Source organism: Oryctolagus cuniculus, chromosome 4 (assembly GCF_051225735.1).
Source record: "Oryctolagus cuniculus isolate XC-2025 breed Fujian yellow rabbit chromosome 4, ASM5122573v1, whole genome shotgun sequence".
In the NCBI taxonomy this organism is placed as follows: Eukaryota; Metazoa; Chordata; class Mammalia; order Lagomorpha; family Leporidae; genus Oryctolagus; species Oryctolagus cuniculus.
The window spans coordinates 81,902,125-81,922,828 of record NC_142870.1 but is presented as its reverse complement, the minus strand read 5'-3'; the positions used below and the strand labels follow the sequence as shown (position 1 = coordinate 81,922,828).

Here is a 20,704-nt window from a genome sequence, read left to right as displayed (position 1 = left end):
CTAGTTAATCTTTTTTTTTTTTTTTTTTTTTTTTTTTTTTTTTTTCAGAAACAATGAGTTTTTTAAAGATTTATTTGTTAGGCCGGCGCCGCGGCTCACTAGGCTAATCCTCCGCCTAGCGGCGCCGGCACACCGGGTTCTAGTCCCGGTTGGGGCGCCGGATTCTGTCCCGGTTGCCCCTCTTCCAGGCCAGCTCTCTGCTGTGGCCAGGGAGTGCAGTGGAGGATGGCCCAGGTGCTTGGGCCCTGTACCCCATAGGAGACCAGGAGGAAGCACCTGGCTCCTGGCTCCTGCCATCGGATCAGCGCGGTGCGCCGGCTGCAGCGCGCCGGCCGCGGCGGCCATTGGAGGGTGAACCAACGGCAAAGGAAGACCTTTCTCTCTGTCTCTCTCTCTCACTGTCCACTCTGCCTGTCAAAAAATAAAAATAAAAAATAAATAAAAAATAAATAAAGATTTATTTGTTTATTTGAAAGGCAGAGTTACACAAATAGAGGGAAAGACAGAGAGAGAGCTTTTCATCCAATGGTTCACTCCTCAGTTGGTAATAATGGCCAAGGCTGGGTCAGGCTGAAGTTAGGAGCCTGGAATTCTATTCTAGTCTCCCATGTGGGTGCAAGAGCCCAAGCAGTTAGGCCATCTTCTGCTTTTTCCCAGGCATGTTGAGGAGCTGGATCGGAGGTGGGACTCGATGGGATGCTGGCATTGCAGGCAGCAGCATAACCGTCTGCACCACAACCCCTATTTCTTCCTTTTAAAACATTAACTAAACTTGCCATCCAAATAAATAATTCAGACTAATTTGGTGACTTCTAATACTTTAGCAACCTTAAAATACCCCTCATGTGATTTTTACTACGTTTTTTGTGTTGGGCTGTTTATGAAGTGTATCAGTGTCTTGTGTTACATGGAATTAGAGCATTGCTGTACATTGACTTTGTTTTTAAAGACTGCTTCTTTCTCTCCTGTCTTCCCAATCATTTCTTTGCAGTACTTCGATGAACTCAGTGGAATCCCTGCGGAAGAGCTGCCTTATTACGGTGGTTCAGTAGAAATTGCTGACTACTGTCCTTTCAGTCAGGAATTCAGTTGGCATTTAAGTGGTGAATATCAGCGCAGCTCAGACTGTAGAATTTTGGAAAATCAACCAGGTTAGTAGTCTAGTGAAATGCATATCACATACATATTAATATTATATGTCAGCAATGTGAAATATTTACGCTCTGTTTCCACCGCTATCCATTTATAAAAAGTGACTTAATTTCCCTCTGTTTCCCATTTGTACAATGTGGATAATAGTAGCTATCTCATAGATTTGTTATAAAAATTAAATGAATTAATATGCTAAGTGCTTCAGACTCTTCTGACACATACCAGAGATTGTTCGCTGTTAGGTCCATACACACATGCTTTCACACGCCTCAGCTTTGGTTGTACCTTACATCTGAATAGCCCTTTCCACTTGAAAAGAGTGTTTTTCATTTTTATCATTTCATTTTATTCTTCTAAAAGCCTTGTAAGATACATAGACAAAATACTGTATTTCACAGGTGAGTAAACAGACACTAAGTGGAATAGTTAATTCGTGTCAGTGCAGGATACTCAGTATAGCATGGCTTTTAAGATTTTTATTAAAACATCTCGTATAACTTTTTGTTCCTTTTTGAGGATGCACATTTTATATAATTTAGAAGTAGCATGTTGTTTTTCAGAAATCAGAATAATAACTATTGTCCCATGACTAGACACATTGCTATATTATTGATTTCCTTTTAATACATATAAGTGAACAGGCCATCAAAGGAGGAAAGAGTATGGCAGTTGGGTGTTCTGTGATTAACTATCTTTGTAATCAGAAATATTCTCAAATCTGATATGTTAATGAAGAACAGCAATTAGTTTTTCTCTCTGTGGCCATCAGTATTTTTAACCCAGTCTTTTCTTTTGCCTTATTCCATACTTGGTTGTAAGTAAGTGATTTACATTAAATTTTACCTTTCAAACCTAGCAGATTTAACTGGATTTGTGCAGTAATTTTTCCCCATCACCCTTTTATTTAATAAATGGCCTAAAGACTTGCTCAGCTGTTCCATATTAAAGTAAAAGAAATGTACAGATTTGTCACTTAGGGACTTGCTAAAGACATAATATCACATTTTATTGCTTTAGAACTATGGTCAACGTATGTTGTTTTTTAATAAAGAACAAGACATGAATATCTCAGGCTTTGTGAGTTCAGTCTCTGTGGCCTCTACTGAGCTTTGCTGTTAGAGTGCGAATGCCCTTATAGACTATACATAAATGAATGAGTGGGTCAGCATTTGGCTGAACTCTTTTAGATGCTGGTCACAATATTTTTTGAAGACTTTGAAACTCGTAAGTAAAAGAAATAGAGTCTGTTTTATTCTGTTTTACATTTTCAGATTTAGGTTATCCAGTTAAGATTTTTCAAAACAAAAAAAATATTTACAATATTTCAAAATGGGCTGGTTGAGCTCTCTACTTTCACAAAATAAAACTTGTAGAGAATGTGAAAAGAACAAATGATTGCTAGGGTTTAAGAGTTTGATCCTTTTGTCAGTAGGTGTTCAGAGGTCCATAGTCCATGCCCCATGCCTCTGCAGGTTTGCGCGGTTTCTGAGACTAGCTCAGCCTGTTATTTGTGGACTTCCAGGAGGTGGCCCAAGTTGAAGACACCAGGAAGTTTTACAAAAATTGGGATATCTCAAAAAAACTGTCATTACATGAATCATTTGGCCCCATCCTGTTTTGGGTCACTTGGAGGTGACGTCTGATTAGGCCACCACTGAATCAGATTCCTGTCTCGGTGTCCAGTCATCTATTGATTCTTAGGACCAGTTGCTCTGATACTGTGGGCTAGTTTTATTCCCTTGTTTCTCTGATAATAATTTTCTCCCACTCATCCCTTCATTGAGAACTCAGTTTGAGACTGAGTTCTACTTACCTTAATTTTTAAAATTTAATAGTCCCGTTAAACATATTTGATTTGAAAAGCAACTTTCAATCAATAAAATGAAATGTTTCAATTTCTTGTTCTTTAAATCAAAAATTCATTTATTGAGGGAACTTTTCTGGTTTGCTTCAGAAATTTTTAAAAATTATGGTGCTGAAAAGTATGGACCTCATTCAGTTTGTCTAATTCAAAAGTCAGCATTTGTCATGGAAAAGTGTGAGAGGAAGCTGAGCTACCCAGACTGGGGGAGTGGATGCTATCAGGTAAAGTTATCTTTATTAATAATCATGCCAAATATTACATAGTTCTACCTCATCAAATGTTTTTTCTGTGTTAAAATATATTTTTATATAGTTAACCAATCAAGATTTGAACTTATTTATTTGTGTATTAGTTTGGATGCTTGTATTTTGTGAAAATATTATCCTTTCTTTGAGAAACATTGCCTTCCTTCTTTTGCTTAAAAAACATTGATTTGCTACATGTCAGTAAGTTTTATAGTAATTTCACTTCTGGGAATCCGTTCTAACAAAGTACCATGTACTAGATGGCTTGTAAACAACAGAAATTGATTTCTTACAGTTATGGAAGCTGAAAGGCCAAGAGCAAGATGCCAGCACATTCTCTGGTGACCATCACCTTCCTGGGTCATGGATGGCACCTGAAAGGGGACAAGGCAGCTCTCTGGGGTCTTCAAAGCAATACTAATCCCATTCCTAATTACCTCCCAAACTACCCTCAGGCCTAACCTGCTAACACTGTTGCACTGAAGATTGGGTTTCAGCATTTGGTTTTTGAGGGGGCACAAGTATTCAGGCCATAGCAAGACCCCATTTGAGTTTTACCAGTTGTCCCAATAATGTCATTTTAGCAAGAGCTTGTCACATCTCTGGTCTCCTTTATAGAGTTCCTTGACTTTCTCAACCTCGACACAGACTACAGGCCAGTCCTTTGCTAGGACGTCCCTGGGTTTTGATCATCTGATGTTTTCTCATGAGTATGTAGTTTGGGCAGGAAGACCACGCAAACAATGCTTGTTTCCTTCTGGTACTCTTTGTGCCTTCGCTGATGACATTTAACTTGTTGGTGTCTGCCAGTTTCTCATGTTATTACCCTTCTTTTCTTTCTTTATTTGTTGGAGAGATAGACTTCCCATCTGCTGGTTGTTCCCCAAATGCTCACAACGGCTGAGGCTTAGGCCAGGCTGAAGTCAGGATCCAGGAACTCAATCCAGGTCTCCCACATGAGTAGCAGAGACCAGCTATTTGAACCATCAGCTGCTGCCTCCAGGGTGCACATTAGCAGGAAGCTGAACTGGGAACAGGGCCAGAGCTCAAACCCAGGCTCTCCAACGCAGACACCCCAGAGTGGCATCTTAACCACTGTGCCACAGCCCTGTAACTACTGGTATTTTTTTTAAAGAATTATTTTATTTATTTGAAACACAGTTACAGAGAGGTAGAGAGAGAGGTCTTCCATTCCACTGGTTCACTCCCCAAATGACTACAACAGCCAGAGCCGAGCTGATCCAAAGCCAGGAGCCAGGAGCTTCTTCCAGGTCTCCCACACGGGCGCAGGGGCCCAAGGACTTGGGCTATCTTCTACTGCTTTCCCAGGCCATAGCAGAGAGCTGGATGGGAAGAGGAGCAGCCGAGACTCGAACCAGTGCCCATATGGGATGCTGGTGCTGCAGGCTGGGGCTTTAACACACTGTGCCACTGCGCCAGCCCCTTGTTTTGTTTTGTTTTGTTTTTTTAAAGATTTATTTATTTGAAAGAATTACACAGAGAGAAGAGAGGCAGAGAGAGAGAGAAAGAGAGAGGTCTTCCATCCAATGGTTCACTCCCCAATTGGCCACAACAGCCAAGCTGCGCCAATCCAAGCCAGGAGCTTCTTCCGGGTCTCCCATGTGGGTGCAGGGGCCCAAGGACTTGAGCCATCTTCTACTGCTTTCCCAGGCCATAGCAGAGAGCTGGATCAGAAGTTGAGCAGCTGGGCCTCAAACCGGCAGCGATATGGGATGCCGGCTCTGAAGGCGGTGGCTTTACCCGCTGTGCCACAGTGCCAGCCCTATTGTTTTGTTTTGTTTTGTTTTAAAGGTTTATTTATTTGAAAGGTGGAGTTACAGAGAGGCAGAGAGAGAAAGAGGTCTTCCATCTGCTGGTTCACTCCCCTAATGGTTGCAATGGCTGGAGCTGTGCCAATCCAAAGCCAGGAGCCAGAAGCTTCTTCCAAGTCTCCCACGTGGGTGCAGGGGCCCAGTGATTTGGGCCATCTCCCACCGCTTTCCCAGGCACATCCAGGGAGCTAAATCAGACGTGGAGCAGCCAGGACTTGAACCAGCACCCATATGGGCTGCTAGCACTGCAGGCGGCTTCTTTACATGTTACGCAACAGCACCGGCCCCAGCTACTGGTTTTAAAGTGCCTTTATCTCTAAATAGTTCTTGTACTAAAATGCATACTGCAGGTGGCATATTCTGTCATCCTTCAGTAGTTTGCTGGGTGTAGCTTTCTTTCTGAAAAGCATTTCCATTAGAATTCTAAAGGCATTTCCCTTTGTATTCTAGCCAATGTCATTCTGATTTTTTATTATATGTAATATTTTTTCTTTCCTTTCTAGAACTTGATGGCTTTTTTAACTTTTCATACATCCCTCTAAAACACTAAAATTTAATGGCTTGGATCTGTTTTGGTGATCTTTAACCGCCTATTCATATTCAAGACTGACTGGAAGGCATTTGGAAGTTCTGAGCATGTGTATAGGGCCAGTTTCCTGTAGTCTTTGCTGCAAACCTCTTTCTTTACCTTTGATATTTAGACCTTCAGGGGTTTTCCTTGTAGACTGATCAGGATTATCTGAGGAAATTTAAAATATCCTGCCTGGGGTTTGTATTCATAACTGTCAATTCTAGGAACGAAGTTGGTTTTGAATGTTAAAGAGCCTTGATATTTAGTATGTAGGGGCTGGCTGTGGTAAGTGGGTTAAGCCTCCAGCTGCAGCTCTGGAATCCCCTATGGATGCCGGTTCATGTCTCAGCTGTTCCACTTTCAATGCAACTCCCTGCTAGTGTGCCAGGGAAAGCAGCAAAGGATTGTACAAGTCTTTGGGCCCCTGCACCCATATGGGAGACCCAACTTCTGGCTTTGCCTGGCTCAGCCATGGCCTTTGCAACCACTTGGGGGAGTGAACTTGCAGATAGAAGATCTGTCTGTCTGTCTCTCTCTCTCTCTGCCTTTCAAATAAATAAATAAAACCCTTATAAAAAATATTTGGTTTGTAAACTTTTACTTAGAGTCCTTATTTTCAGAATGGCTCCCAGCCTTCACCCGTACTTGCTTTCCCCCAAAGCAGAAATCCTCTGTTTTTCTCTTTCCCAAACATAAGTCTCTTGTGTGGTAGATTAGGAAGAAACAGTGGCCCCCACTGCTCGTGGTGTTGGAAGGAAGCCTGGGGTCTGTCTCTTAAAGGGACTTCAGTCTTTCTAGCTGAACTACTCTCATGTTCTAGTTTCTGGCACCAGCAATTCTTGAGCCTTCCTTTTGTTCTGCAGTGTTGATCCAACTGCTTCTCGGCTTTCGCTCTCATGGATTTTGATTCCACTGTCTTTTTTTTTTTTTTTTTGAAGATTTATTTACTTATGGCCAGCACCGTGGCTCAATAGGCTAATCCTCCGCCTGCGGCGCTGGCACCCCGGGTTCTAGTCCCGGTCGGGGCGCTGGATTCTGTCCCGGTTGCCCCTCTTCTAGTCCAGTTCTCTGCTGTGGCCCGGGAGTGCAGTGGAGGATGGCCCAAGTGCTTGGGCCCTGCACCTGCATGGGAGACCAGGAGAAGCACCTGGCTCCTGCCTTCGGATCAGCGCGGTGCGCCAGCCACAGCATGCCGGCCGCAGTGGCCATTGGGGGGTGAACCAATGGAAAAGGAAGACCTTTCTCTCTGTCTCTCTCTCTCTCTCACTGTGCACTCTGCCTGTCAAAAAAAAAAAAAAAAAAAAAGATTTATTTATTTAGTATTTGAAAGTCAGAGTTACACAGAGAGAGAAGGGGAGGCAGAGAGAGAGAGAGAGGTCTTCCATCTGCTGGTTCACTCCCCAGTTGGCCACAACGGCTGGAGCTGTGCTGATCTGAAGCCAGGAGCTTCTTCCAGGTCTCCTACAAAGGTGCAGGGCCCCAAGGACTTGGGCCATCTTCTACTGCTTTCCCAGGCCATAGCAGAGAGCTAGACGAGAAGTGGAGCAGCCAGGTCTCAAACCAGTGCCCATATGGGATGCCGGCGCTCCAGGCCAGGCCGTTAACCCACTGCGCCACAGTCTTGAGTCTGTTCAGTCTGCTACTACTTGTGCATCTGCCCTTAATTCCTAGAATTCCTCAATGACAAGTCTTCTTCAAAAGAGTTTTCTTCTTAACCTGTCCACACTCTCATATAATTCTCATCTCTAAGTCTTGTGCAACCTGTAACCCAATCTGTAGCATCTGCCTTACCATGATCCAAATATTAGTCACATCTTTAGATTAGAAATCTTCCACTTCTTCCATCTTCCACTGCTTTCCCAGGAACATTAGCAAGGAGCTAGATCAAAAGTAGAGTAGTCAGGGCTTGAACCAGCGCCCGTATGGGATGCTTTCTCTGCGGATAGCAGCTTTACCCTCTATGCCACAGTGCCAGCCCAACACAGTAATTTTTTAAAGATTTACTTATTTATTTATTTGAAAGTTAGAGGAAAAAAATAGATTTTTTTTTTGGCACTGATTCACTTTCCAAATGGCTAAAACAGCCAGGGTGAAGCCAGGCCAGGCCAAAGCCAGGAGCCCAGAATCCCATCTGGGTCTCACACATGAGCAGTAAGATCCCAAGTACTTGGATCATCATCTGCTGTTTTCCCAAGCATGCTAGCAGGGAGCTGGTTCAGAAATGGAGCCTCCAGGACTCCAGCTGGCCCTTAGATATGGGGGCGTTGCAAGAGGTAACTTAACTCACTGCACCACAATGTCGCCCCCTAATCAAAATTTGACTTAACAACATTTAATGACTTATGGAGAAAGTGCATGGTTGATGGTTGTTCAACAGAGACTTAAGTTGAAGTTTATAAGGATACTGGAAGCTACAAAAATGTTATTCCTAATTTGGCTTCATGGTCTATGAATTCAAATTGTATTTAAAGCTGTTTCTTATATTTTTCAGGAAAAGAGTCCATAGTTTCCATTAGATTCTAAAACAGGTGCTGGCCTCAAAGTTTAAGGACTACTACCACAGAGTGAAATTCTTTTAGAAGCTAAATAACTTAACCCTCTTTACAAAACATTAAGATAATGCTGGTATCCCAAATTCTGTTTTATAGCCAATATATTTAGTAAATTTTAACATATGCAGAATCTTCAGAAAGTTCATGGAAAGTATGTTTTATGAAAAAACTATGTATGTATTTCAAACATTTTGCACCAAAATAGACTTATCTCTTAATTCAATATTTCCACAAACTTTTTAAAGTCCTCTAGTATATTCCTTCAGTTGAAGTATAAATCTCAAAGTCTCATATTCCTGATACTGACCTGGACTTCTCCTCCCCTCTCCCCCCACATTTGAAGGTTTCTTGTTCTCCGCAAGGTCTGAAGGTTTGGGTCCAAGATACTTCATATTTGTGTAGTCGTGCCAGACAGGTGCTCCCTGTCAGTATTCAGATGAATGGCTGGATTCACAATGGAAACCTGCTGTGCCCATCCTGTTGGGACTTCTGTGAGCTCTGTCCTCCGGAAACAGATCCTCCAGCTGCTAACCTGACCCGGGCTCTCCCACTGGGTGAGTGCTCTCGCTCTCTATGGTTGGTGTAAAGGGAGAAACCTAAAGAGGGAAGCTCTTCTTACAAGACCTTGGAAGTTCCCTTTAAGAGACACAAGGTGAACTTCTCTGCTGCTTGCAGGTCTGTGGGAAAACCCTCCTTCCCACCACTGTTAGAAATCTACAGTAGGGAAAACCTCCTTCCCACCACTGTAAGAAATCTACAGTAGTAAATGTGACATTTCTATTCAGTATGAGCAAGGGTGAGGAATCTTGCTGTGTAAAGAACCAGTGACTTGCACAAAATTATTCACTGAGAGTCACAAAAGGTGAATGTGTCATCCATTGATTTTTGTTTTTTTGAAGATCTATTTTATTTATTTGAAAAGCAGTTACAGAGAGAGAAAGGGAGGGATAGAGAGAAAGGTCTTCCATCTGCTGGTTTACTCCCCAAATGGCCAGGGCTGGGCCAGGCCGAAGCCAGGAGCCAGGAGCTTTTTCCAGGTCTCCCACATGGTGCAGGGGCCCAAGCACTTGAGCCACTTTACTATGCTTTCCCAGGCCATTAGCGGGGAGCTGGGTCAAAGTAGAGCAGCTGGGGCTCAAGCCAGTGCTTATATGGGAGGCCAGCAGGCCAGCAGCTTAACCTGTTATGCCACATTACTGGCCTCCATCCATTCATTTTTAAATTAAGGGTAAACAAAATTCTACTCATTAAATACAAAAGAAAATTAAAATTATTTTGGTTATATCATAACTAGATGAAGCAAAAGTGAGGGGAAAACATCAGAGAAGGTACTCAAAGAGAATGACAGGGGCCATCACTGTGGTGCACTGGATTAAACAATAGATTTAATAACATCCCATAACATCCCATAACAGAGCAACAGTTCCAGTTCCCATATGCTCTGCTTCCCATCCAGCTCCTTGCTAATGTGCCTGGGAAAGCAGTAGAAGATGGCCCAAGTGCTTGGACTCCTATCACCTATGTAGGAGACCTGGATAGAGTTCCAGGCTCCTAATTTCGGCCTGGCCCAGCCCCAGCCATTGCAGCCAGTTGAGGAGTGAACCAGTGGATGGAAGATCACTTTCTCTTCTATCCAGTGCTCTCTCTCTGGCTTGACCTTTCAGGTAAATAAAATAAACCTTAAAAGGGAGGGCAGGGCAGAATGACACCCACACAAAGAAGAGGAAGACACAAAGAGACACATATACACACACTAAGACGAGATGGAAGGACACAGGCTGGCAAAGGTGGCATTCGTTGAGGAATGATCCAGTTTGAGTATCCCTAATCCAAAATGCCTGGGACCAGAAGTGTTTCAGATTGTGAATTTTTTTTAGATTTGGAATATTTGCATTTACATAATGAGATATCTTATTTGGATCGAATCCAGATCTAAGCATTAAATTCACTTATGTTTCATACATGCCCTAAACATATTTCCTGAAGGCTTTTTTTTTAAAAAGATTTATTTTTATTTATTTGAATGGCAGAGTTAGATAGAGAGAGAGAGATCGATCGATCTTCTATCAGCTTGTTTACTCCTCAAATGTCTGCAATGGCTGGAGCTGAGCCAATCCAAAGCCAGGAGCCAGGAGCTTCCTCTGGATCTCCCATATAGTTGCAGGGGCCCAAGCATTTGGGCCATCTTTTGTGCTTTCCTAGGCACATTAGTAGGGAGCTAGATTGGAAGTGGAGCAGCCGGGACTAGAACTGGAACCCTTATGGGATGCTGGTGCTGCACATGGCAACTTAACCTGCTACACCACAGTGCTAGCCCCCAGATTTCACATTTTTTGATTAGGAATGTTCAGCCTTCTTCCTCATTCTGTGAGACTCCCAAGAATAGAATTGGGACCAAAAATAAGCTATGGGAAGACAGAGTGGGATGGACTGGACAGCGTTGAGAAGAGTGCCTTCTCCATTACTGCAGGTGCTCACGCTGAGGCTGATGACCCACTGCTAAGAGTTAAAAAAAAGCAGAATTCATGAATTCTCAACTAAAGCTTTGATTTAAGTGACCTAGATTCTGTGGTGGCCTGGCATTTTGGAATATAAACAATAAAAGTCTTGTGCAGTGTTTTATTTTCTCAGCTGGAAGTATTTGTCCTTTACCTGTCCTGGTGGTCTGGTTGAAAATAGAGGGTAACATCTACAAGTCAGTTCACACCTCTAAGATTAACTTCTTTTCTTTCCCAAACGCCGGGGGCTGCAGACAAGAGTGAGTTTGGGGAGATTTGTACTTGTGTTGGGGCTCCACAGTTCACAGAAGAGCTCACAGTTCCTGCTGCTTGTGGCTTACATTCACGAAAGCGAAAGGATGCAAAACAAAATCAGCAAAGGCAGAAGGTCCATGGGCTGCAGTGCAGAGGAAACCGCTTCCCAGACAGCAGCTCAGCAAGCAGAACTTTATAAGGAGAGCAGTCTCGGGCCAGCTGGGTTAGCTCTCTTCTGCTTGGTACTCCAGTGAGCTGGCTTTTTTCTGCAGTTAAGATAGTATGATACAACGAGTCATTTGAAAAAAGAGAAAATCTTAGGTCTTTTGATGTGGTTTGTAGTATTAAATATGCTCAGTTAACTTTTGCTTTTCATGTGGAGCTGGTGAGATGACTTAATTTTGTTGTTAAGAGCTGATGGTCCATAAATAGATGACTCTAATGGAGTTCCCATCCTCATACCTAATCCAGACTTACCTGTAAGAAACCACCACCATCTCAGTGGTCAAGGAGATGAGTGTGGAAAGCGGGCTTTTGACGTAGATGCCAGGACACCTGTGTCCCACACTAGAGGGCCTGGGTTCAATTCCAGGCTCCTGCTGCTGACTCCAGCTTCCCTCTAATGCAGATCCTAGGAGGAAGTGGTGATGGCTCAAGTTATTAGGTTTCTGCCATCCATGTGGGATACCTGGATTGACTTCCCAGTTTCTTATTTTGGCTCCCAACCAGGGCTGTTGGATGAATTTTGGGGAGTGAACCAGTGGAAGGGAATGTTCACACTCTCTCTTTCCCACTCTGTCTTCCTCGCCCTCCCTTCCTCTCTCTCTCCCTTCTCCCTCCCCCTCCCTCCCTTTGTTTCCTTACTTCTCAAGTAAATAAAAAAATTGGTAAAATTAAAGAGATAGGCATAGATTCAAACCATGAGCAGTTAGGGTTGAGATAAAGGAAGATTACCTCTAGCCGGTCCAGGACTAAGATCTTAGGAGTACAGGAGAAGAATGTCTATGATTGAGTAGAAAGCCTGGCCAGGCAGAAGGGCTGTGAGTTGAGGCAGACCCTGCCCCTGGAGTGTGACAGTCATGTGACTCTGTTGAAAGGAAGCTGGGCAGTGGAGATTGCAAACAACTCCGTCTCCTCTTGCGTCTATATCCTACTTCTTACCCTGCTCCCACTGTAGCTTCACCCTTCTGAGACTGGTGCTATGATGTGCATGTAGTTACCCGAGGAACAGGATGTGCGTTACAGGATGCTGTGATGTTTCAGTTACATGAGGAAGCCTGCTGAAGAGAGCATCTTAACCTCCAGATCCCTAACACAACTTTGAAAAATGTGCAGAATGTTACAAGAAGAGATACCCCTTCAGTGCTGTTTTTTTTTTTTAACTTTAATAAGCACACCTGTTGAAATGCTAAAATACCCTCATCTCCCGTATTTGTTAGTATGCGTGAATAGATCGCGCACAGAGGTTTTACTCAACAGGTAAATGTATGTCCCTATGTGCCAGGGGCTTCAGCAAACTTTATATATGTGATTTCTTTTTCTTTTCTTTTCTTTTTTTTAATTTGGCCAGCAAAGTTATAGACAGTGAGAGAGAGAGACAGAGAGAAAGGTCTTCCTTCCATTGGTTCACTCCCCAAATGGCCGCCAAGGCCGGTGCTGCACTGATCCGAAGCCAGGAGCCAGGTGCTTCTTCCTGGTCTCCCATGGGGTGCAGGGCCCAAGCACTTGGGCCATCCTCCACTGCACTCCTGGGCCACAGCAGAGAGCTGGCCTGGAAGAGGGGCAGCTGGGACTAGAACCCAGCGCCCATATGGGATGCCGGCGCCACAGGTGGAGGATTAACCAAGTGAGCCACAGCGCCAGCCCCATATATGCTATTTCTTTTAGATAAATTGTTTCATCATCTTTTTTTTTTAATGTTATTTGTTTGAAAGGCAGACAGCAATCTCCTATTTGCTAGTTAATTCCCCAAATACCTGCAATAGCCAGGCTGGGCCAGACCAAAGCTGAAGCTGGAAGCCAGGAACTCCATCTGGGTCTCCCACATGGGTGCCAGTGACCCAGCCACCTCAGCTGGAGTCAGAAGCTGACCCGAGACTCAAACCCTGAAATGGCATGTGGATATCCCAAGTGGCCACTTAACCACTAAGCCAAATGCCTTCCCCTGATGTTTTGACATATATATATATATATATATGTGCAATGTGGAATGATTAAGCAAGCTATTAACAAACCCATCACTAGGGCGGGTGCTCTGGCATAGTAGGTTGAGCCTCTGCCTGCTGTGCCGGCATCCCATATGGGCTCCAGTTTGTGTCGCAGCTGCTCTTCTTCCAATCCAGCTCTCTGCTATGGCCTGGGAAGGTAGTAGAAGATGGCCCAGGTAATTGGGCCCCTGAACTCACATGGGAGACCCAGAAGAATCTCCTGGCACCTAGCCTCGGATCAGCCCAGCTCTGGCCATTGCAGCCATTTGGGGAGTGTACCAGCAGATGGAAGGCCTTTCTCCCTGTCTCTCCCTCTTTCTGTCTGTAGCTCTGCCTCTCAAACAAATAAATAAATATTTTAAAAAAGAACTAAAAAAAAAAATCCACCACTTCACTAACCTATCCCAACTTACAGTGAAATTTTCACATAAAATATTCATTATTGTTGACAGCAGTCACCCTGGCTGTGCAATGCATCTCAGAGTAGTTATCTTTTTATCTAAAACTTTACACCCTTTAGTCAACAACTCCCTGTTTCCCCCCTGCCCCTACCCCAACCTCTGGTAACCAGCTTTCTACTCTACTTACAAGAGTTCATCGGGCTCCCCTCCCCCCACTTTATTTGCAAGATAACAGAAAAACAGAGATGGTCCATCTGCTGGTTCATTCCCCAAATGCCCACACAGCCAGGGCTGGGCCACACCAAAGCCAGGAGCCCAGAATTCAATCTGAGTCTGCCAGTGGGTGACAGGTATCCAAGTACTTGAGCCATCACCTGCTGCCTCCCAGTGTGTACTCTAGCGGAAGCTGGGTCAGAGCCAGCCCGGGAACCAGGCATTCTGATAAGGAATGCAGGTGTCCCAGGTAGCATCTCAGCTGCCACCCCAAACACCCACAGCAAGAGTTCAAGTTTTTTGGATTTTGCCCATGAGAAGTGAGATCATGATGTGTTTGTCCTTTTGTGCCTGGCTTATTTCACTGTTATTTCCTGTTGAGGCAGGAGTTATCAGTTTACACATGAGAGAAGTTGTAAAGAAATGAAGTAATACAGCCACAAACACAACTAGGAAATGATTTGTTCAGACCTTGACCCAGGTGTCACCGTGTCCAGTTCATTTTGAAGCACTCGCTTTGAATCTTTTCTTTTTCCAGAGCAGTGTCACAGAAAGTACAGTGTTTTTGAAGGACAAAATGTGTTCCAGAGCTGCCGTTCATGTCTCAGTAGCTCACTAAGTCCCAGTGGGAATAGTGGATAAACAGCAGCTAGGTCTCCTGCCTGTTTCCTCTGTGCCAGACTGGGAATCAGGACAGGAAGGGTGTGCCTGCATCGTTGGTGACTCCCACACACATTCTTTACTCTGCCAGGCCCACCACCCGTGGTGCTCCAGGCCACAACTTGTCCAGAAGAACTTTCTGCAGTGAGAAATGTTCTGTATTCTGCCTTCACTAGTACAATCATTGTTAGCCATGTGTGTGGTTGTTGAGCCTGTGAAATACATGCATTGTGACTGAGGAACTAAATTTTAACTTTTTTCTTAATTTAAGAAGAATAAATAGCTAGTGGCTACCATATGGGACGTTGTGCCAGCTCTCCATCAGAGGTTCTCAAACAGTAGCATGCACTGGAATCATGTTTAAATGCAGATTACTGGGCCGCACTTGCAGCATTTCTGATAGAGATCTCGTACAGGCCTGAGAGTGTACATTTCTAACAGGTCCCCTTGTAATGCTGATGTTGTTGGTGCAGAAACAACACACTGAGAAGTAAGACTGTCTGATAGGTGGGCCACTTGTAGGGTTTGTATTCAAATATAGTTACATTTGTAACAAAGACAAGTGGACTGCGCTGGGGAAGAATAGATTCCTCGGGAATTACCTGTACTGCACGGTGATATAATTTTTAAAATATTGTTCCATACTGCCTGTGGTGCTCAAAGGCTAGGCTCCAGTGCCTTGACATTACCATTTCATCCATTTTGTAGCTGTAGCATTGTGAGAATTGTTTTAGGAAATGTGACTCATGGCTAAATTTAAATACAACCCTAATGCCCAAAGACTATAGGATCTTCTGCATTTCCAGATGAGGCCCAGGGTGATAGCAGTGGATGGGTAGATATTTACAAAGAAGGGGCCATATGTCTGATTTGTTTGGGAGAGCCTGTTATCCTGGTGTAACTATTAATAGTGCTCTCTTGTAGTCTCAAAATGTATTATTTTGGGGTAGTGAATTATATGGTCATACTACTTAATAGGGACAAGGAAGAACGAGAGTGCTTCATCCCATCATAAAATAACCAAGATATCATTTTAAAAAAATATTTATTTATTTGAAAGGCTGAGTTACAGAGAGGCAGAGGCAGTGAGAGAGAGGTCTTCCATCTGCTGGTTCACTCCCTAGATGTCTACAACAGCCAGAGCTGAGCCGATCTGGAGCCAGGAGCCAGGAGCTTCTTCTGGGTCTTCCACATGGGTGCAGGGAACCAAAGACTTAGCCCATCCTCTACTGCGTTCCCAGGCCATAGCAAAGAGCTAGATCAGAAGTGGAGTAGTGCCCATTATGGGATGCTGGCACTGCAGGTGGTGGCTTGACCTGCTACGCCACAGCACTGGTCCCCCCAAGATATTCTTTTATTTTCCTGTGTATCATCTATAGCTTTGCAGGAGACTATCCCGAGACACGTCTCTTAACCTTGACACAATAGATACACTTTTTCTTCCTCCATATACGTTTTGTTCCTGCTCTATAGAGTTTTGCATGTTTGCATTTCAGTAAGTGACATTTGATTCGCTACTCTTGTTTACTTTTTAATAATCATCTGTAGTCATTTGCCAACACTTAGTTGGTATGATTTATTAAAAAGAATGTCTATGGAAAGTTAGTTTTTTGTCTTCACTTCTAGATCTCTGTTCGCGTTCCTCCAGCCTGGTGGTCACCCTCTGGCTTCTGCTCGGCAATCTGTTTCCTCTGCTAGCTGGATTTCTGCTCTGTGTGTGGCACTAGGAGCGGAGAGTGAACTCTCAAGGTGGTTCTCTATGTCCTGTTCCTGTGGAACAAAGCACAAGATCTGCGACGTGCCAGCCTGCAGAGGCAGAAGTGGCGTTGCTGACCTCGACTTGGAGGTGTTGACCCCGTGGGAGCTGGAGGCAGAGCTCCATGGCAGCCACTTCTCTGCAGCAGCCCGGCGCCCTGGAGCTCAGGGAAGGAGAAGGTTCCGAGCCACCAGGTCTGGATTTTTCAGGATACTTCATCTTCCTGAAATTCTCCTTGGAAAGTGGGATGTTGGTGGGATTTTCAGAGTGATCACATACCTCAGCGTTTCCATTTAAATAGAACAATGGGAAAGTCCCTCACCAACACTGCAGCAGCTGAAACAGCAGCTGATTTGTGTGAGACTCTAAGTTAGGGATCCCGTCCTCCAAAGTATACATTGCCCTTCGATTTATGGAAATGAATTGGATTGGGATTTCCACGTCACTGTATACACCAAGTTTAAATGTAATGGCTGTACACGGTACACGTAAGTCATTGGCCTTTTACAGTGTTTGAAGCGTTGTAAGTGATGGTTTGCTAAATCTCATGATTTACCGTGCTTGCCTTTCTTGCGGAGCGGCAGGTCCGCTGCTGAACTCCTGTCAGTACTGCTGTTGGCCCTGTGCTCGGCGACCTGCAACGCTCAGCTTCCGTTGATTCTCCATGCGTTTCCTCATGACTTGAAAAACAATGGAAGCAGAGCGAGTATAAATGTTAAAGACATGCAAACAGGAGAAAACAGAACTGTATGTGTTTTATATAATAGTTAGGACAGCTGTAATCCCACAAAAACAGAACTATTCTTGTTTGACCAATGATGATACAGAGAAAATTCTGGTATAGACAGGTATGCGGTTAGTTTCAAGTGAGCTAAGAAAGTGTTATGAAAGAATTTTTAATATCTCAAAGTTATTTTATGTAAAAGAAGATAGATATAAGTCAAAACAGCATGGTCTGAGGTAACTATTAGCAGATACAGTTTTGGGGTAGGCTTCTCCTTAGGGCCCACTTCACACAGCATGCAAGCATCGCAGGCCCACAGAAGTTGGAAAGTCGTCTTTGCTTTAAATGTCCTTTACCTCCTGTGTTTGACACTCCTCGCTGCCACACGGGTTCTCTGAATCAGGTCTACTCTGTTGTCAGAGCTTACCAGCTCTATCTAGTAAGGCCAGTTTGAAGTTCTTTTTTAAACTTTGAGAGACGGAAAGACAGATGAAGCTATCATCCCATGATGCAGGCATCCCAACCAGTGCCCTAACTGCCAGGCCAAACACCTACCCTTTGAACTCTTTTAATGATAGTGAAGCCCAAGTTTTCTCTGTTAAGCTAATGAAGTCCTGTGGCAGTCAAAAAACAGTCCCTAGACAAGCTTCCCGCTCCCGACCTCGCCACATCCTTTTCTTCCATTCTGCATGTAGTGACTGAATGCTGCACTTAAGAATGGTGGTAACTGAACAAAGCAGCACAATCACGTAGGAGTAATTCCGCCAGACCCTTTGGCACTGGAGCCAAACAGCAGCCCAACATAAAGGAAAGTCACTTTAAAAAATGCGGAAATTTAACACACGTACTTGCACGCAGCTGTAAATGGCAGGGATCCCATCATGCAAAGCCGGGCGTCTCAGACACAGCTTTAGCTCAAGAGAAGCTGATCGGAGCGGTCCGCAGGCTGGTAGTGCTCAGTTCTGCTTATGTCGCGCATCCTTGAAATTGTGCAAGGTCAGAGACAAGTGAGGGTGTATTCTTAAAGGAACTTATAACCATCTAGACTTACGTACTTACTATGGTTGTGAACCATCCTACAAAGTTATACAAAGAGTTTCACCAAAAATACAATGGATTAATAATATATTTGAGATTCACAGCGATAGGTTCAACTATATTTTGACTGTTGTGCAGTAATGCCATTTAGATAATATTGTTTCTGAGCATGGTGCTTTTTATACTTGAAATATATTTTTGCTTTATTTTTATTGATATATTTGCACTAATGACTTTCTGGAGAAAATATTCTAGATGACCTTTTTTGTATATGTATTTATTAAGCTTGGAACCTGGTAGCCCAGTATTTTGTCTGCACAAACGTGAAACTTGATGAAGTGTGATGTCAGGAAACCCTGAGTTCCTGAGGGACCCCCCACCTACCCACAGCGAGCTCGCGCTGACTCTGCATGGTGTGCTCAGGACGACTGAGAAGGACACTGGATTTTAAGAGGCACGTTTGTAATCACATGAAATATGACAGTGGAGCAAAGACTTTTAAAATCTGAGATCACAGGGCGGAATGATAGGACAGCTGCAAACTGCAGAATTTTCAACGACTGAAACGTTGGTATCCCGTGACAGGTTAGGCCTCTTCATGTTTGCAAAGACAAATGCAGTTCCCTGTGTAAGCGAGAGTGAGCAGGCTGCAGCAGAGACGGGGCAGGGACGGACAACAGGCGCCGCTGCCTTGGGACCAGAGGCTGGAGTCCCGTCGTGACTTAGCAAGGGTCAAGTGCATATGAAAACTGACTACCTCAGTTTTCCGTTCAGAGTTAGGTTCATTTTGATCCTTTCAAGGTCCCAATTGTCAAAAATATCAAATGAGGTTTTCTCAGGTTTTCAAGAACAGAACTTAGAGAAGGAAGTAAAAGCCATGTCAGTAGCCTTGTGCTGACAGCTTTAACGAAACTGGCTAGCAGTTGGGTCATCTTAATGGAGATCCCACTGCTAATCTCCTGGAAACATCCTGTGTTTAAGAAATAACCTCAAATCAGTACCCTTGACATTTCCCTGTAGGACACTTGTTTTTGTTAAGATCAAATAGACATTCTAGCAATGTTATAAATTATGCCTAAAATTAGTCTTCAGCTTAGATTGGCTTAGAATTTATTGATATTTGAAGTTGAACCCAATTTTATGAGATATAAATAGTTTTAGGAAGATACATACATAAGGACACCAGAGCATTCCGAGAAATGTTAGCAGTCCTCCCCTCAGCGATGGAAGACCTGGCGATCAGGGCCCTCTGTGAAATGACAGGCTGGCCTCTCAGAATCCTTCCCGCTCGGCATCCTGTGGCGAGTCCTCGTGCCGGCCTGCCCCTCACTGCTGGCTCTGAGCCGCCTCCCGGAGTGTGCCGGCATGCGTGTTGTGTCCGCTGCAGTGTCTTGTGCACTGTGCCTGCCAGCGTCCATGTCCTGGGGCCCTGCATGGACAGAGAGCCCGTCTCTGAGGGCCGTTCAGTGGTCCCAGCAGGTGGGGAGGGGTTTGGTCACCGTATCACAGTGGGCACAGCCATTCCTGCCTTGACCTGCAGCCCAGGAGGACTAACGTGTTTTTAAAAGTCTGCTGTCGTTCTAAAAAAAAAACTGGCTTGAAAGGAAGATTGTTTTTGTTTTTGTTTTGTACTTTGTGTCAGGGTTGGGGAAGGAGTGGTGAATTATTTTCTTTTATGTTTACATTTTTAATAAGTAAAGTAGAAGATTTAAGAATTAATCTTTATTTATGATATTGAACTTCAAGTGTAATATATTCCTTAGAAAAACACAGTTTTAATAAAAGAGAAAACTTATTTGCATGTTGTCTTTACTTAATGCCGTCAACTTTTTATAAACATGAGGAACACACACGCAGGTGTGCGCTGTATTTGGAGAAGATCAGATGTTTATTATAAAATAGTTTTTACTTAAATGTGATATGAATAAAATTGTCCTACTTCAAAAATGGAGTTGGGGGCCGGCACTGTGGCATATCTGTAAAGCCTCTCCTGTGGTGCCAGCATCCCATACGGCACCGGTTCAAGTCCCAGCTGCTCCCGAGGCCCTGCCAGCGGTGCTGCTGGGGCCAGCGTCTGCGCGATGCCTTGTGCTGCTGCACTGCCTTTCAGGTGGACCAGTGTCACTCTCAGGAGGGCCCTAACCTGTGTGTCAGATGCTCCCGTTTAGGAAATGCTCACAGATGTGAGCACTCGAGAGGTCCTGGACCCACACTCGCTCGGGGGCAGGGGGGGAGGAGTAGGATTAGCCTCCGCTTTCCTGGACTGGAGAAAGCCCATTTCCCTACATTCTTGCATTCTGGTCCCCGATTGTATGATGAGAATTGTTAAGGAGTTTGGCAGTGTCTTTGTGAACCATCCCTAGTTGGAAACATTGGTTCAGGAATTGTGTGGTCCCTTTGATGGTGTATTTTCTGTCAGTCCAGTCGTGAGCGTGGATGTGATAGGCTGTGACCCCCAAATGCTGTATAGATTTCTCAAAGAAGACTCCTTTAGGAGTTAGGATTTTGCGGCCATCTCTGCTCGTGCCCAGGGCTGCCATTCTTACCACCCCCTTGGAATGCTGACCACCCACTTGTTTCTCTCAATACAAATCTGGCAGGAAGCTAGTATGGATTCAGATGTCTCTAATGTTATGGCATAAATTACAGATTATAAAATGTGAGAGGACTTCAAAAGGGTTGTAGAAAATGATATCAAAAGATTATTTTAGGGCCGGCACCGCGGCTCACTTGGCT

The 20,704-nt window shown here is 44.1% G+C and overlaps 1 protein-coding gene across 6 annotated transcripts in view; it reads left to right on the top strand.

Annotated features, from left to right (window-relative positions):
- Nucleotides 1-19,763, top strand: part of LMLN (leishmanolysin like peptidase) — an 88,543-nt gene extending 68,780 nt beyond the window's left edge. For all 6 annotated transcript variants that reach the window (XR_016233154.1, XM_002716542.6, XM_089331892.1 and 3 more), the window contains 4 exons: nt 992-1,151; nt 3,107-3,237; nt 8,560-8,770; nt 16,077-19,763. Coding sequence is in view for 5 of the 6 variants with exons in the window: in XM_002716542.6 (XP_002716588.4) it covers nt 992-1,151; nt 3,107-3,237; nt 8,560-8,770; nt 16,077-16,177 (603 nt within the window). In the remaining variant the exon portion in view is untranslated. The remainder of the gene's footprint in view (nt 1-991; nt 1,152-3,106; nt 3,238-8,559; nt 8,771-16,076) is intronic.
- Nucleotides 19,764-20,704: the final 941 nt, after the last annotated feature.